Here is a 17,505-nt window from a genome sequence, read left to right as displayed (position 1 = left end):
TGATTTTCTATACTGAGATAAAAAAACTGGATAACAAAATAACAGTACGCAACAAAAATGTAACAGAAATATTTTTATCATCACAAGACCACAAACTGTGTAATAATTCTTCCAAATTTATAGATTATATAGTAATATATTACAAGTATCCCATCTTGTCTCAAAGTGTAGCTAAATTAACACTAATACCTACAATGTACACTCCAGAACGACAGGAGACAGTATTGTGCCGGAAATGAAATTGATATTCACAAAAAATGCGCTTCTTTTACGTTTTGCGCTTCTTTTTGGCGTAGAGTGTGCTTCTTAACGTAGGCAGAAGCGATTCAGTTTTACGTAATTACTACGTGAATCCCTCTGAGCTGCGCTCGTCGTGTGGCCACCGTCGTGCTTTGGAAATAGCTCGGCACAACGCTGAAGTGGATCAAAAGCGCCATACGGTCGTCGAGTCTGAAAAGATGTTGTAAAAACTGTTATTGAGTAGTAAGAGGCTGTTTTAACGTACAGAAACTGCACTCGGCGCAAAGTCATCGAGGTGGGTCAACGTTTATATGCTTTTTTTTGTTCTGTTACTTAACATGCAGCCATTAGCCACTTATGGGGACGTTAGCATTATGCTAGCGTTTAACATGTAACATTGGCCTATACGCACTGTTATATATACTTCTCCTGATATGCGGAAAAGTTCATGTTTAGTCTTTCTTTGTTAAATAACGTTAAACTACGACGATTTTCTTTGTTGCACTGTTTATGTAGCTGCTTTATTTCTGATTGTATTTGGTTTGTGTTTGCGCCTCCTGTGGAAGCCTTGTTGAGCTAACTAAGTTAGCATGGTGCGCGAACAAGAAGCTGCTATTATCTTAGTTTGTTTCTAAACAAAGAAATATTTTTTAAATGCATATGCGGGTCTGCATATCTTAGTTTCGCAGCTATAACCTTTCCCCAAATTTTGGCGTATGGCTTTACATCTATTATTTACATTTTATAGCTATCATACTTTCCCTCGAGGTAAAAGTAATTTCCTATCAAATACAGCCCCCTCTTAATCAAGCATTTGTTGATGTTTACTTTGGCTTTGAATCGATTTTTTTTATGGGATTAGTCTAGAAGATGTGTATAAATCGACAACTAAAGTATTTTTTAAAAACTCCATTTCTGATAGCTTTGCCCCTTGGCTCAAATTGAAAATTATAATTTTAAATATGAAAAGGAACACTAAATTTCATAAAAATGTTTGGTATTTCTCTGTGTTCAATTCTTCAATCATTTATTTTCTCCCTTTATCAGTTTGTTCATAGAAGCTGGCTTAACGTACTTGATATTTTCCTTTGTGCTACAATTACTAACACTGATTTGTGTTCTTCTAGTGAGGGACAATGGCAGCTCCCTATCCTTACAGAGTAGTCCCTCCGGGGTTGCCACCAGGTGTGCCTCCAGGTGTACCTCCGGTAGTACCCCCAGGTGTCCCACCGGGCGTTCCTCCAGTTGTCCCCCCTCCTGCACCAATTCCAGACTACATGTCTGAGGAAAAACTTCAGGAAAAAGGTAATATTTCACTTTAGATAGGGAAATATGAAGTAAGTAATATTTTATATTTTAATAATTCTTAAAATGTCTGGATTTTGATCCCCTTTTCAGCAAGGAAGTGGCAGCAGCTGCAGGCCAAACGCTATGCAGAGAAAAGGAAGTTTGGCTTTGTGGACGCCCAGAAAGAAGACATGCCCCCTGAGCATGTCCGAAAGATCATTAGGGACCATGGAGATATGACCAATAGAAAGTTCCGCCACGACAAAAGAGTCTACCTGGGGTAAAATCGAGTTCTCTGAATAATTTTTTTTTCCTTCTACTCATTCAGTTTATAATTATCATTTTAAACCAACCAGTTTGCTTGCACAACGATATTTCACATTTAGTTGAAATCTTGTTTTGTCCCTAAAGATGATTATCCTGTTGTGTTGCAGTGCTCTGAAGTACATGCCTCACGCAGTGCTGAAGCTCCTGGAAAACATGCCGATGCCCTGGGAGCAGATCAGAGATGTCCCTGTGCTCTACCACATCACTGGAGCCATTTCCTTCGTGAATGAAATCCCTTGGGTCATAGAACCTGTCTACATTGCCCAATGGGGGTAAGAGATCTAGTCACGTATTAAGTTTTGGAGTTTTATTAAACAGCTTCCCTGAAAGTTGGAGCTGGTTCACTTTTTGAAGAACTTTTTTTTTAATATTGTCTGTTGATTTCTCAAAAAATCTCAGCACCATGTGGATCATGATGCGTCGTGAGAAGCGTGACAGACGGCACTTCAAAAGGATGAGATTTCCACCGTTTGATGATGAGGAGCCACCGCTGGACTATGCTGACAACATCCTGGATGTAGAACCTCTGGAGGCCATTCAGATGGAGCTCGATTCTGAGGAGGATTCCTCAGTTGTGGACTGGTTCTATGAGCACCAGCCCCTCAAGGATAATACCAAGTGAGTGGTGTTTTATTGAAAGTTGAACTGCAGCATGACTTGATGTCATAAACATTTGTTTTGTTCATCTTTCAGATTTGTGAACGGCACAACTTACCGTCGCTGGCAGTTCACTCTCCCGATGATGTCCACCCTCTATCGATTGGCCAATCAGCTTTTAACAGATCTGGTGGACTTCAATTACTTTTATCTTTTTGACCTGAAGGCCTTCTTCACTTCAAAAGCTTTAAACATGGCCATTCCAGGAGGACCAAAGTTTGAGCCACTGGTCAGAGACATAAACCTGCAGTAAGTACCTTTGCATCAAGTTAGAAACACTGACAGGAAATCGATTTATCACTGTTGGATTGATTTGATTGTTGGAATTTGAAGATTTTTAACTGGGGCTACATGAACATGCAGTATATGAAAAATATATTTACAAACTTAAAGTAATTCTTGCATCAGAATTGTTTATTAAAACGGGTAATATTTACCTCTTTTTGGCATCTAAACATTGTTTACAGACCAGACTTTTTGACCATATGACATTCCAACAAAATTGAAAACAAACCACTGAACTTTCTTTTCCAAGTCTGAAGATGTTTTGCTTCCCATCCAGGAAGATTTCTGAGTTCAAAATGTCTGGATTAGCGTTGAGTTACAGGCTTATAGAGATGCACAACCAAAGCCGTGTTATGACTTGGATAACAAGCAAATTAAACTGAACTTTGTTAGAATGACTGACCTGGATGACTGAGAATCTTCATGACCACATGACATGTTAAGATTTTGTCTGATTTAGGTGTCAAACTAACTATAGGTTCCACCTTTTTTATGTATCGCTGCAAGCAGCATTTCAACACACTTCTAATAAAAAAAATTTCAAAAGTTTATTCATACTGGCCAAAAAGAAGGAGTAAACAATACAGTCTACAGCCACATGAGGGCACTCTCTTGACACAATGACCCTAAAAAGAAAATCATTTTGCAATTTCATGCTACTGGTTGTTGAATGTTCAGCTGCTGACTGTTTTGGAGCAGTGAAAATATGGTTTGAGTAGGCGTGAAACTTATAAAGGGCTGCCGATAAACAGGGGTTGCTCTTATTGCACTGAAGAGAATAAAGACAGTTGATCTGGGGCTAGAGGCATTGGTGCACTTTTTTTTACCCCCATTCCCTGCTAAAGACAGACTTTTCAGAGACATTTTCTCGGTTTTGCCGTTTCATGCAACTTGAATGCATTTATGTCAGAACGTGAAAAATTTTTAAACTGACTTCTAACCTCAGGGCAATAGTTTCTTTATGGTGGTTAACGTTTTTTAGGGCACTTTAATAAACTCTAAATGAACCCACAATTAAAAATTTCTCTAAAATTCTTTTTCACCCAAGGGGTCTTCTTATGTACTTATTAATCACTTTTGGCATCCGTTTATTAGCAGGGGATGCTAACATTAGCTTCAGATACCAGAGTGTATGTAACATTAAACAAAGCATCAAGGCAGGTGATTTGCCTGAATAAATTTTAGGAATAAAGGTCCTCAAATTATTGCATTAGTTTTCACAGCCCTAAACCACACAGCTGCACCAGAAGCCAGCCTCAGCAGTTTGCTGGTTCATGGTTTATAGAACGTGGAGCCCGACCAGATAAACATTTCTGTGCCCAAATATTTTGGAAATTCTTTGAATTTGGGGATTTTAAATATATAAATGCTCCCGTCTTCTCATCTTAGCTGAATACTGTTTTTTCTTTAGGGATGAAGACTGGAACGAGTTCAACGACATCAACAAAATCATCATCCGGCAACCAATCAGGACGGAGTACAAGATTGCTTTCCCATATCTGTACAATAACTTGCCGCACCACGTCCACCTTACCTGGTGAGAACCACATTTTGGAATGCTTGTTTTATTGAATGCAAGGGGGATTTAAGACATTTCCCTGTTTCTGTTGAAATGTTGCTATTATGCACTTTTTGTACAAGCTGGGCTCTTACAGTGATTTTCTGCAGGTACCATACACCCAATGTGGTATTTATCAAGACTGAGGATCCAGATCTTCCAGCGTTCTACTTTGATCCACTGATCAACCCGATCTCCCACAGACATTCAGTCAAGGTTTGCAATTTATCTTCTTTATTTAGCTGCTAATGTCAAATAAATCATTGCTCCATTATAATGGCCTCTTACAAAGGCGCACTTGCATTGGTCTGCTTGCACGTGCGTAAGAACAAGAGGAATATTAAAATGAATGGCGAGAAAATTTAACTTGTATCTGTCTGCAGCTGCAGAACACTCCTCACCATTCAGATATTCTCTAAAATTATTTAAAAAAAAAATTTTTTTAGACAATTTATTTATCTGTAAAATTCAGAAATTCTTATATTATATTTCCTCATTCAGAGCCAGGAGCCTCTCCCTGATGATGACGAGGAGTTTGAGCTTCCAGAGTTTGTGGAGCCGTTGCTCAAAGAGACGCCGCTTTACACCGACAACACAGCCAATGGCATCGCTCTGCTTTGGGCCCCCAGACCTTTTAATCTGCGCTCTGGTCGCACAAGGCGCGCCATTGATATCCCTTTGGTCAAAAACTGGTAGGTTAACAAACGGTATTTTGGAAAAAATGTATTAAACCTGTATATGTTTTGAGATTTATTTATTTTTAAACTTCAGGTACAGAGAGCATTGCCCTGCAGGACAGCCGGTGAAAGTACGTGTGTCATACCAGAAACTGCTGAAGTACTACGTGCTCAATGCTCTCAAACACAGACCCCCCAAGGCTCAAAAGAAGAGGTAATCACTAGTTTCCATAGTTCTCATTTCCTTAGTTGGAATCAATGGCTTGTTAACAATGTTGATTAATGTTTGGTGTAAACTTTTTGCCTCCACTGTGTTTTAGGTATCTGTTCCGCTCTTTCAAAGCAACAAAGTTTTTCCAGTCCACCAAGCTGGACTGGGTGGAGGTCGGCCTGCAGGTCTGCAGACAGGGTTACAACATGCTCAATCTGCTCATTCACCGCAAGAACCTCAACTACCTGCATCTGGACTATAACTTCAACTTGAAGCCTGTCAAGACCCTCACCACCAAGGTACGGTTTCCTGCACAGTGACCCCATCGTATCAGTGATTTATAAAAAGAATTGAGGGGAAAGGATTCTGATGCCTGCAACTTTTTAAATCTACTGTATGTTGGTCTAAACTACAGCACTGTATACATTTGACCTGCAGGAGAGAAAGAAGTCCAGATTCGGGAATGCCTTCCATCTGTGCAGAGAGGTGCTGCGTCTGAGCAAGCTGGTGGTGGACAGCCATGTGCAATACAGACTGGGAAATGTCGACGCCTTTCAGGTTTGTGTTTCAGATGATTCTTTTCTAAAGAGGATCTTCTGCCTTTTTTGATGCACATTTGGCACCACAGAGGAGAACGACTTATTTTGTTCAGCACCACTGTTGGTTTAACCTGTTTAATATAATATAATAACAGCTAATAATGGCTGGTTAGTCAAGCGGTGTGCAGCTTCCCAGCTGCATTTTTTTGAACAGCGTTAACATGTTGGCTGGCCCTTCCCCTGTTTCCACATTTACCGAGCTTTGCAACAAAATGTATAACAAAACATTTTAACATGCCTCGTTTGAGGAAACATCAGCTGAAACAAATATGCTGCATTACTCAAGCTGTACTTTATTTCCCATTTTCCAATAGAACTTTAATCCATCAACATACCTTATCTGAAAGGTTTAGGTTTGAAGAACCTGATGTTGCCTTTTTAAATACGTTTTTCCTTCTGTGTCTTGTAGCTGGCCGACGGGCTGCAGTACATCTTTGCACACGTGGGACAGCTAACTGGGATGTACCGCTACAAGTACAAGCTGATGAGACAAATCCGCATGTGCAAAGACCTGAAGCATCTCGTCTACTACCGGTTCAACACCGTGAGTAAACACACCGTGTAGTTCTTCCGTCTCTGAACACAAGCTGATTGATTCCAACATCTAATACAGAGATCTGTCTCATTCATTCATGTTTGATCAGGGTCCTGTGGGCAAAGGACCAGGTTGTGGCTTCTGGGCTCCCGGTTGGAGAGTCTGGCTCTTCTTCATGCGTGGCATAACTCCACTGTTGGAGCGGTGGCTCGGGAATCTGCTGGCCAGGCAGTTCGAAGGTTCGAATGCTGTCATACACACGTTCAGGTGATATTGGCAGGACGAGCGCAAAACACCAACATTGTGTTAATTTCCACAACAGGACGTCATTCTAAGGGTGTCGCTAAGACTGTGACCAAACAGCGTGTGGAGTCTCACTTTGACCTGGAGTTGCGTGCTGCTGTGATGCACGACATCCTAGATATGATGCCAGAAGGTATCAAACAGAACAAGGCCAGAACCATTCTGCAGCACCTCAGTGAGTCATGGAGGTGCTGGAAGGCCAACATCCCATGGAAGGTCAGTGCTGCATACTGGGGCGTTTGCTGAAGCCTAGACTTGTTGAATTCAGTGTATTTCACTTATAATACAGTATGTTTTAACTGATTTCTATTCTATGCTATGCTTTTAATCAACAAACTCATTATAAATCCATAAACACGGGTTATCAGGGTTTGTGTCAGTTAATAAAAGTTTTTCATTGATTAGGTGCCCGGTCTGCCTACTCCCATTGAGAACATGATCCTGCGATACGTGAAGGCCAAAGCTGACTGGTGGACCAACACAGCTCACTATAACAGAGAGCGAATTCGCCGCGGAGCTACTGTGGACAAAACGGTGTGCAAGAAGAACCTGGGCAGGTTGACCCGTCTGTACCTGAAAGCCGAGCAGGAAAGACAGCACAACTATCTGAAGGTAATGCAGGAGAAAACTCCTCTTTCTCTATTTCAACACTTAGAAGCTGTTAATCTCTTTGTATTTGTTGGATAAATGCTTTTGTTTTGTCAGTTAGAGATTGTGAATTTTTACCATCAAATTTTATACTGAATACTTTCCTTTTCAAATGTTGGTAATAAATGTTGATTTTATGTATTTCCTGCCTGCAGGATGGACCATACATCACTGCAGAGGAGGCCGTGGCCATCTACACCACCACTGTGCACTGGCTGGAGAGTCGGCGCTTCTCTCCCATTCCGTTCCCTCCGCTGTCCTATAAACACGACACAAAGCTGCTGATCCTGGCTCTGGAGAGACTCAAAGAGGCATACAGGTGAACACACCTTATGAAAATGATCAATATTTTTAAAATGTTTTGTGTTTAAACATTTAAAGATTATTCTAATCATGAATCTGTGTCTGGTAGTGTGAAGTCTCGTCTGAATCAGAGTCAGAGGGAGGAGCTGGGCCTGATAGAGCAGGCCTACGATAACCCCCATGAGGCTCTTTCCAGGATCAAGCGTCACCTTCTCACACAGAGAGCTTTCAAAGAGGTCAGTTCTAAGAAATGCTGTGGTTTAGAGATGTTTCCTCTAAAATGCAGGGACTGTTGTTTTTAAAATGTTCCTAAACTTTTAGATATTAACTCCTGATAGTTTGAGATAAGTTAGAATGTTGGAGGTTGAGTATTTTCTTCTTTTGCAGGTTGGCATTGAGTTCATGGACCTGTACAGCCACCTGGTGCCTGTGTATGACGTGGAACCCCTGGAGAAGATCACTGATGCGTACCTGGACCAGTACCTGTGGTACGAGGCAGACAAGAGGAGGCTTTTCCCTCCCTGGATTAAGCCGGCAGACACTGAACCACCACCGCTTCTGGTCTACAAGTGGTGCCAAGGTGACTCCAGCACCAAGCTTTTTGATGCTACAAATCACTTTAGTGTTTCTAGAAACACACGATGGCAGAATACTTACAGAGCAAAGATCCAAGCTTTTATTCCATGTTTCATTCAAAAAAAAAAAGGTTATTTCCCCCTTTTCAGCAAAAGGACCTCTTTGATCTTATTTTTAAACCCGACTTCAGATTCTTACACTGCGATCGTTTTAGAGGTGGACATAAGCTTTCTTCTGATGGCATTGGCTGAAAGATCAGCAGCACATCAGGGTTCAGTTAGATTTCAAAATGATTACTATTGCCCCTTTATCCGCCAATCGCTATTAAGCTTAGGAAACTGAGGGAATTAAACTCAACTGCGTAAATGTTTACTAATTAAAATGACCAGAAACAAATTAATAATTTTGATTGTAAAAAAAAACATATTAAATATTGCATGAGAACTTTGTAATACTTAATGAATATTTCCTCAGATCTTAAATTCTCTCTAACATCTCTGGTTCTTTGTCAGGCATCAACAACCTGCAGGATGTGTGGGAAACCGCTGAAGGAGAGTGCAACGTGATGCTGGAGTCTCGCTATGAGAAGATGTACGAGAAGATTGATCTAACTTTGCTCAATAGGCTATTGCGTCTTATTGTTGACCACAACATCGCCGATTACATGACGGCCAAGAACAACGTGGTGATAAACTATAAGGTAATGACGGCAGTCCGTCTTTAGAACATAACAGTTTGCTTTGTTTGGTTCCTGGAAGATGTTTTAAATGCTCTGACCTTTCCTGTAGGACATGAACCACACCAACTCTTACGGCATCATCAGGGGACTCCAGTTCGCCTCCTTCATTGTTCAGTATTACGGCCTGGTGATGGACCTGCTAGTGCTTGGTTTGCACCGTGCCAGCGAGATGGCGGGTCCTCCCCAGATGCCCAATGACTTCCTGAGTTTTCAGGACACCACCACAGAGTCGGCCCACCCCATCAGGCTGTACTGTCGCTACATTGATCGCATTCACATCTTCTTCAGGTAGGAATATATCAACAAGGACCAGGGGGTCACCTTCAGCTGACAGCTATAAGGTTGAAGGATATGAGGGTTTTACTTAATCAGTATTTGATTGATTCTGCAGATTCTCTGCTGATGAGGCCAGAGACCTGATTCAGAGGTATCTGACGGAGCACCCAGACCCCAACAATGAGAACATAGTGGGATACAACAACAAGAAGTGCTGGCCTCGTGATGCCCGCATGAGATTGATGAAGCACGACGTTAACCTGTAAGTTAAACCTTAAGTAATCAGCCAGGCGTCTGTTAAAGTTAGGTTTTGAGCATATCCCTGTCGTTCTCAGTGGACGAGCGGTGTTCTGGGACATCAAGAACCGCCTGCCCAGATCTGTGACCACAGTACAGTGGGAGAACAGCTTTGTGTCGGTCTACAGCAAAGACAACCCCAATCTGCTCTTCAACATGTGCGGCTTTGAGTGCCGCATCCTCCCCAAGTGCCGCACCAGCTATGAGGAGTTCACTCACAAGGATGGCGTCTGGAACCTGCAGAATGAGGTGGGGAAGAAGCAGCTGATGTGTTAAAAGTTATTATTTGGTCTATGTTTTTATTTTACTGAAATTGAAGGTTTCTTTTGTGAATTCTGATGCAGGTCACCAAAGAGAGGACAGCGCAGTGTTTCCTGCGGGTCGATGATGAATCCATGCAGCGCTTCCACAACAGAGTGCGTCAGATCCTCATGGCTTCAGGATCCACCACCTTCACCAAGGTTAGAAAGAAACCACTAGCAGCTGCGGAAACCACTCATTAAAAAGGCCAGCTTCATTTCTCTAATTATTCTGTCTTGTTCAGATTGTGAACAAGTGGAACACGGCCCTCATCGGTCTGATGACGTACTTCCGAGAGGCTGTAGTCAACACACAGGAGCTCCTGGACCTTCTGGTGAAATGCGAGAACAAGATCCAGACCCGAATCAAGATTGGGCTGAACTCGAAGATGCCGAGTCGTTTCCCTCCTGTGGTCTTCTACACTCCCAAAGAGTTGGGCGGTCTTGGCATGTTGTCCATGGGTCACGTGCTCATCCCGCAGTCAGACCTGCGGTATGGAGCTCTATTATAATTAAGATCATCTTGGTAGCCTGATAGTCCTTTATGTCTGAACCAACTGACTGTGGTTGTGTGTTTGTTTGTCAGATGGTCCAAGCAGACAGATGTGGGCATCACCCACTTCAGGTCAGGAATGAGTCATGAAGAAGATCAGCTCATTCCTAACTTGTACCGCTACATTCAGCCATGGGAGAGCGAGTTCATCGACTCTCAGAGAGTCTGGGCTGAGTATGCGCTCAAGAGACAGGAGGCCATCGCCCAGAACAGGTACGCCCTGTATCAGCATATTCAATTTTAGCAAACAGTTTGGTTTTGTTTGAGAAATCTGTAGAAACAAATGTCATTGGCTTGTGAATAACTTATTTAATTCTTCCAGGCGTCTGACTCTGGAGGATTTGGAAGACTCTTGGGACAGAGGAATTCCTCGAATCAACACACTTTTCCAGAAGGACAGACATACGCTGGCCTATGACAAAGGCTGGAGAGTGCGGACGGACTTCAAACAGTATCAGGTAAAAGAGCTCATTAGCTAGCAGGGAAAATCTACTTGGTATGTGTTGTTTTTCAACACAATTGGATCAGAAATAGGAAGCTAGGTGAGTTCTAATAAATGCTTCCTTTGTTTATCATGTGTCTGTGCTGAGTGCAGGTGCTGAAGCAGAATCCATTCTGGTGGACCCACCAGAGGCATGACGGTAAGCTGTGGAACCTGAACAACTACCGCACAGACATGATCCAGGCTCTGGGTGGAGTGGAGGGCATCCTGGAGCACACCCTCTTCAAAGGCACTTACTTCCCCACCTGGGAGGGTCTCTTCTGGTATGTGCTTTAAGAATAATACTGACTCACTTAAAGCAACGCTCATGGAAACAATTTAAGTCCTAAGCAGTTTGAATATTTTTTTTTTTTAATCCTTTTGACTAAATACTTCATAAGTCCTTACAATGATCATTTTTCTCTGAGCTTTTTACAGTCGTCCACGTTCATTTCAGTAGAAGTTGTTCTTTGTTTTAGGGAAAAGGCCAGCGGCTTTGAGGAGTCCATGAAATGGAAGAAGCTGACGAACGCCCAGAGGTCTGGTCTGAACCAAATCCCGAACCGTCGCTTCACTCTGTGGTGGTCCCCCACCATCAACAGAGCCAACGTCAGTAAAGACATCTGTTTCTAGCGGAACCTTTCTGCCAACTGTAAACGCCTGCTCTAAGTTTGTGCTTCTGTCTCGTCTTCAGGTCTACGTGGGTTTCCAAGTGCAGCTGGACTTGACAGGAATCTTTATGCACGGCAAGATCCCCACGCTAAAGATCTCCCTCATTCAGATCTTCAGAGCTCACTTGTGGCAGAAGATTCATGAGAGCATCGTCATGGATCTCTGTCAGGTGGGTCCTCGTCTCTAGAAAAGCTTTCACCCAGAGGCTAAGGAGAACAGTTCCCCAAAACTCTTAACTGTTCCAGAAGATATAACTTCTGTTATACGTTTTGGACCTCAGGTGTTTGATCAGGAGCTGGATGCTCTGGAGATAGAAACCGTGCAGAAGGAGACCATCCACCCCAGGAAGTCCTACAAGATGAATTCCTCCTGTGCAGACATCCTCCTGTTTGCGTCATACAAGTGGAACGTGTCTCGACCATCTCTGCTCGCTGACTCAAAGTAGGCCTTTTGGGGAGAGATTCATATAAAGTGAATTAAGATTCTGATCTGCATGCAAATTAAACATGACCTTTGACCTTCTTTTTCAGGGATGTGATGGACAGCACCACCACACAGAAATACTGGATTGACATTCAGCTCCGATGGGGCGACTATGACTCTCATGACATTGAGCGCTATGCCAGAGCCAAGTTCCTGGACTACACCACAGACAACATGAGTATCTACCCCTCCCCCACCGGAGTGCTCATTGCTATCGACCTGGCTTACAACCTGCACAGGTGTCCACATCTTTGAATTCATTATTATTAAACCTTTGTTCAATAGTGTGACTAGTTTCAGCTGGAATAGATATCTATTTTTGTTTGAGGTTTATTTAAGCTTTTACCTGCTTTTCGTCTAGTGCCTATGGTAACTGGTTCCCTGGGAGCAAGCCTCTGATTCAGCAGGCCATGGCCAAGATCATGAAGGCCAACCCGGCTCTGTATGTGCTGAGAGAGCGCATTCGCAAGGGTCTGCAACTCTACTCTTCAGAGCCCACTGAGCCTTACCTGTCCTCTCAGAACTACGGCGAACTGTTCTCTAACCAAATCATCTGGTTTGTGGATGACACCAATGTGTACAGAGTCACTATCCACAAGGTGAGAATCGCTACTGTGAAACAGGAATGTCAGAAGGCTTTATTTTTGAGATGTATATGAAACTGTCTGATTTCATTTCTGCTTACAGACTTTTGAAGGAAACTTGACCACAAAGCCCATCAATGGAGCCATTTTCATTTTCAACCCCAGGACAGGCCAGCTTTTCCTCAAGATCATCCACACATCTGTGTGGGCTGGACAGAAACGTCTGGGACAGGTGAAAAGCTTTCAGTAATGATTGCGGTCATCTGGTTTATATTTAGATTAAAGCTTGTTTGTTTTATTAGTTTCAGTTTAAAGCATTAGACATTTAAAATTGAAATCCTAGAGTTTGGTTCCTAAGTCCTGTTTTTTTTTTTTTTCCTATCATGAAAGGGATTATGTTTTTGCTAAATTTATTCAATTGTTTATTTTTTTGTAGCTGGCCAAATGGAAAACAGCTGAGGAAGTTGCTGCCCTGATCCGCTCCCTCCCAGTGGAGGAGCAGCCGAAGCAGATCATTGTGACGAGGAAGGGAATGCTGGACCCACTGGAGGTAAGACTCTACTTTAATCTTTTCTTTGACCATTATACACCATGGATGAAATGTTCAGTGTGTAAAGACAAGATCTTTAGAGATGTTTTTCACTGCCTCTTTTAGGTCCACTTGCTCGACTTCCCCAACATTGTGATCAAGGGCTCAGAGCTCCAGCTGCCCTTCCAGGCTTGCTTGAAGGTGGAGAAGTTTGGAGACCTGATCCTTAAGGCTACAGAGCCACAGATGGTGCTGTTCAACCTCTATGACGATTGGCTGAAGACCATCTCATCTTATACAGTGAGTTTAGACTTTACTCTGAAAGAAGCTTCTCTTCCAGGTCGACTTTCACCATTCTGTTTTATTTTATTAGATCAAGCCATCTCTCCTGATGTAAAAAGCTTGTTTTCTCTTCCCCATCAAGGCCTTCTCCCGACTGATCCTGATCCTAAGAGCACTCCACGTCAACAACGACCGTGCCAAGGTGATCCTGAAACCTGATAAAACCACCATAACGGAGCCCCATCACATCTGGCCCACACTTACTGATGAGGAGTGGATCAAGGTGGAAGTTCAACTAAAGGATCTCATTCTGGCCGATTATGGCAAAAAGAACAAGTAAGGGTTGCTCTGGTCATTCATCCAGTATGTGAGTTTAGTTATTTCATAGAGTGGAATAAAAGTGGTCTTGTATTTTGTAATAAAAGCTGGTTTTGTCTGTGCGTAGCGTGAATGTGGCCTCACTTACCCAGTCTGAGATTCGTGACATCATCCTGGGTATGGAGATCTCCGCCCCGTCTCAGCAGCGCCAGCAGATCGCTGAGATCGAGAAACAGACCAAAGAGCAGTCCCAGCTCACAGCCACACAGACCCGCACCGTCAACAAACATGGAGACGAGATCATCACCTCCACCACCTCCAACTATGAAACACAGACCTTCTCCTCAAAGACGGAGTGGAGAGTCAGGTAAACAGAAACACTGGTTCAAAATATCATTAGTGAAGGAATTGGCTGGAGTCTTCCTCAGTAGCTCACTGTAATGCTCTGTTGCTTTGTTTTGCCAGGGCCATATCTGCTGCTAACCTCCACCTCCGGACCAACCACATCTATGTGTCTTCTGATGACATCAAAGAGACAGGTTACACATACATTCTGCCCAAGAACGTTCTAAAGAAGTTCATCTGCATCTCAGATCTGCGCGCTCAGGTACGTTTGGTGGCCGAGAGATGTAAGCACAGCGGAAAATCTACTGCTGTGTTCTCCCCTCCAAATGTTCTTTGCCTTTACTGTAGTTCTGATAATCATCTCCCCCCAGTGGCCTGGAGCATTTGTTCAGTTTTTCTGCTGTTTTTGCTACTATTATAATTTTTTCCATTGCATCATTTAAGTTTTTCCAGCACATTTGTGCCTCTAAGGCTACGTTCACACTGCAGGAAATTCCGATTTTGTTGTAAAATCTGATTCTTTTATGTGGTTGACTTGAGTTCTACTGTGTGAACTGCATTCACAAACTTAGGTGTCCTGCATGCGCAGTACAGGTCGCAATGACATCACAAGCGAGTGTGCTCCGTGTTTATGTAAAAACACAATCTTTTTAAAGAAGGTTCAAAACAAAGACTGCTCCGCATATTATCGTCCGCCATGGTTGTTGTTTTTCTTCCCGCTTCTGTGTAGCAACACGCATTAGAGTGACCTTTAAGTCTTAATGCCGTACAGGTTGGATGAATGTGACCTGGCTGTTCAGACACAGGTCGGTTGAAAATATCACATACGTGTCGGGTTCAGGACTGCATGGCTAAGTGGTCTGGGTCGCATTCGAAAAAAACAGTTCAGACTGTCATGAAAAGATCCGATACAGGCCACATTTGAGCAACACAATCTGATTTGGGCCACCACCATAGCTATGAACTACTTAAAGTAATAGTAGAACTCAATACTGCAGGATTTTACTGGTCGGTTGTATCAGAATAAAATAGCTGCTCTTATTGCTCCAGATTGCAGGCTACCTGTATGGCACCAGCCCACCAGACAACCCCCAGGTGAAGGAGATCCGTTGCATTGTCATGGTACCTCAGTGGGGAACACATCAGACTGTCCACCTCCCCAACCAGCTGCCCTCTCATGAATACCTTAAAGTAAGATCACCATTTTGTTTTTTTGTTTTTACTCTGGTTATAATACTTATGTGCTGATAATTAAACTTGCTAATTATGCTTGATCAGGAAATGGAGCCCCTTGGCTGGATCCACACACAGCCCAATGAGTCGCCACAGCTGTCCCCACAGGACGTTACAACCCACGCTAAGGTCATGGCTGATAACCCGTCATGGGATGGAGAGAAGACCATCATAATCACATGCAGGTAGGATATATTTATGCTCAGTTACTGAGAATCTGGAACTAATGGGAAAGAATTGATTGAAATCTAGAAGACACCATAACCTTTTTCTCTTATCTATTTTTTCAGCTTCACACCTGGTTCATGCACGCTCACCGCCTACAAGCTGACACCCAGCGGCTATGAATGGGGTCGCCAGAATACCGATAAAGGCAACAACCCTAAAGGTTACCTGCCATCCCACTATGAAAGGGTCCAAATGCTGCTGTCTGATCGCTTCCTGGGCTTTTTCATGGTTCCTGGCCAAGTCTCCTGGAACTACAACTTCATGGGTCAGTAGCCATAGTTTATCCTCAGCCTTTTAAATCATTTTGTTTTCTAAAACGGTTGATATTTAATTTTTTTTAATGTTCTATAGGTGTGCGGCACGATCCAAACATGAAGTACGACCTTCAGCTGTCGAACCCCAAAGAGTTCTACCATGAAGTCCATCGGCCTTCGCACTTCTTAAACTTCGCCTCGCTGCAGGAGGGCGAGATTTACAACGCTGACAGAGAGGACATGTTCGGCTGAGCGCCACTTTTCTACTCCTCTAACGTTTGTAGATAGGTCTGCCAGAATCATGAAGAGCCAGTCCAGAGATCTCTGCAATATTTCCTCTGAGTTCATTTAATTCTGGTGGATCTTTTAATATTTCGTTTTTGTTCATTATTTTTACATAAATGTTTCTTATTTCTGTCACATCACATGGAAACTATTAGGTCTTGGTTCTTGTGGCTTCTCGTAAACTTTGTGTGTAAACTAGCAAATTCCTGCACATGATAATTGGTTTAACTTGCAACATTAGTTCAGAAGGTTAAACTTCCCCTTTTCCCCGTGAGAAATGAAATTGAAAGTTGCATTTTCATATGAGAAATTCCCTGTTGTTTTCCAACTGTACATCCTGTGATGTTATGTTCTGGATTTAAATAAAGATCGGTTTTTATAAAAGAAGTTCGTATAATAGCCTTTAAGTCCTCATTCTCCTACATGAGTAAATAAGTGTGACTAAATAAGTCATAAATCTAGTTTTACCCAACCTATACTTGTAAAACCACATCTAGATTTACTCAAACCATCCACTTCCAGCTGATGGATGCAAATATATTTTAGAATTGTGGTTTTTTGCTTCCTTGATGTTTTTTTCTTTTTACATTTCCCATGAATCCGAGATTGTTATGCTGGTTGAAAGTATAATTAATTGATATTGTACTATGGCTCAAAATAATGTAATGTGACCAAAGTACCCCACATTTACAATATCTTAAAAATGTAATTTTACTTTATTTCTGCTCCTGGTAACTAGGATAACTTTTATAAAAAGATTTTTAACAAGCTGAAATCGGAAATCACCAGTAAATAGACCCCACCCTTGAGTATATACAGCAGTTCTGTAGAGGCCTCTGGTTTGTCACTCATTGTGAGACAAAACGCACTACAGACAAAATAACTTTAAAGTACAAATAATATAATTAGCTTATAAAGCAACCTATGCTTTAAAGATTTGCAGTTTGCCTATGATAAACGTTAACTGCAAAACAGCTAAGTCAAGGCCATAAATTAGAATCTTGTTGAAATAGACGAAAATTTAAAGAAACCAGAGCAAATGTGGAGGAACTACAGAGTTTCTCAGTTAAGCATAAAATCTGTTGAGAGGACACAGCATCCCCACTGTGGATCATATAGTAAACCATGTGCAGAGTAGGTGATCAGCATCCAAGGGAAGACGGAGGAAGCTGAAAACAAGACGACTCTAAATAAAACCAGAGACTGATTCCCCAGCAGGAGGAATGTAACAAGAGGTGCAATAAATGGTTCAGGAAAACCACTTGGATGTGTTGGAGTGGCCTAGTCAAAGTCCAGACCATAATCTTCTCTGTGACAAGGTTCACCATGAGTAACTTCAGCTACATGCTGTAAAGATTGGTTTCTATACGTTGGTATAAAAAAATAGATCTAAAAAAAAGGTTTCTTCTGCCTGAATTAGTTATTCTATAATAATTTTATT

General features: G+C 42.3%; 1 protein-coding gene across 1 annotated transcript; it reads left to right on the top strand.

Moving 5' to 3' along the window:
- The first annotated feature begins 361 nt into the window (after positions 1-361).
- prpf8 (pre-mRNA processing factor 8) lies at positions 362-16,451 on the top strand. The gene is made up of 43 exons (XM_015390978.1): positions 362-535; positions 1,368-1,545; positions 1,639-1,807; positions 1,962-2,126; positions 2,254-2,472; positions 2,548-2,760; positions 4,208-4,333; positions 4,465-4,570; positions 4,856-5,046; positions 5,126-5,245; positions 5,352-5,541; positions 5,681-5,800; positions 6,251-6,385; positions 6,486-6,615; positions 6,699-6,895; positions 7,085-7,291; positions 7,483-7,646; positions 7,740-7,866; positions 8,018-8,210; positions 8,719-8,906; positions 8,995-9,233; positions 9,337-9,483; positions 9,557-9,767; positions 9,863-9,979; positions 10,063-10,310; positions 10,404-10,583; positions 10,693-10,828; positions 10,966-11,135; positions 11,331-11,460; positions 11,546-11,692; positions 11,804-11,964; positions 12,054-12,245; positions 12,368-12,605; positions 12,694-12,822; positions 13,027-13,140; positions 13,246-13,419; positions 13,544-13,737; positions 13,847-14,086; positions 14,185-14,326; positions 15,115-15,255; positions 15,343-15,482; positions 15,588-15,790; positions 15,877-16,451. Exons 2-43 carry the CDS (start codon positions 1,377-1,379, stop codon positions 16,029-16,031), a joined length of 7,077 nt encoding a protein of 2,358 aa, XP_015246464.1. The 5' UTR covers positions 362-535; positions 1,368-1,376; the 3' UTR covers positions 16,032-16,451.
- The last annotated feature ends 1,054 nt before the right edge of the window (positions 16,452-17,505 follow it).

The sequence above is a fragment of the Cyprinodon variegatus genome, unplaced genomic scaffold, assembly GCF_000732505.1.
Source record: "Cyprinodon variegatus isolate N-32 unplaced genomic scaffold, C_variegatus-1.0 Scaffold520, whole genome shotgun sequence".
NCBI lineage: Eukaryota > Metazoa > Chordata > Actinopteri > Cyprinodontiformes > Cyprinodontidae > Cyprinodon > Cyprinodon variegatus.
This window is presented reverse-complemented; position numbering and strand designations above follow the sequence as displayed.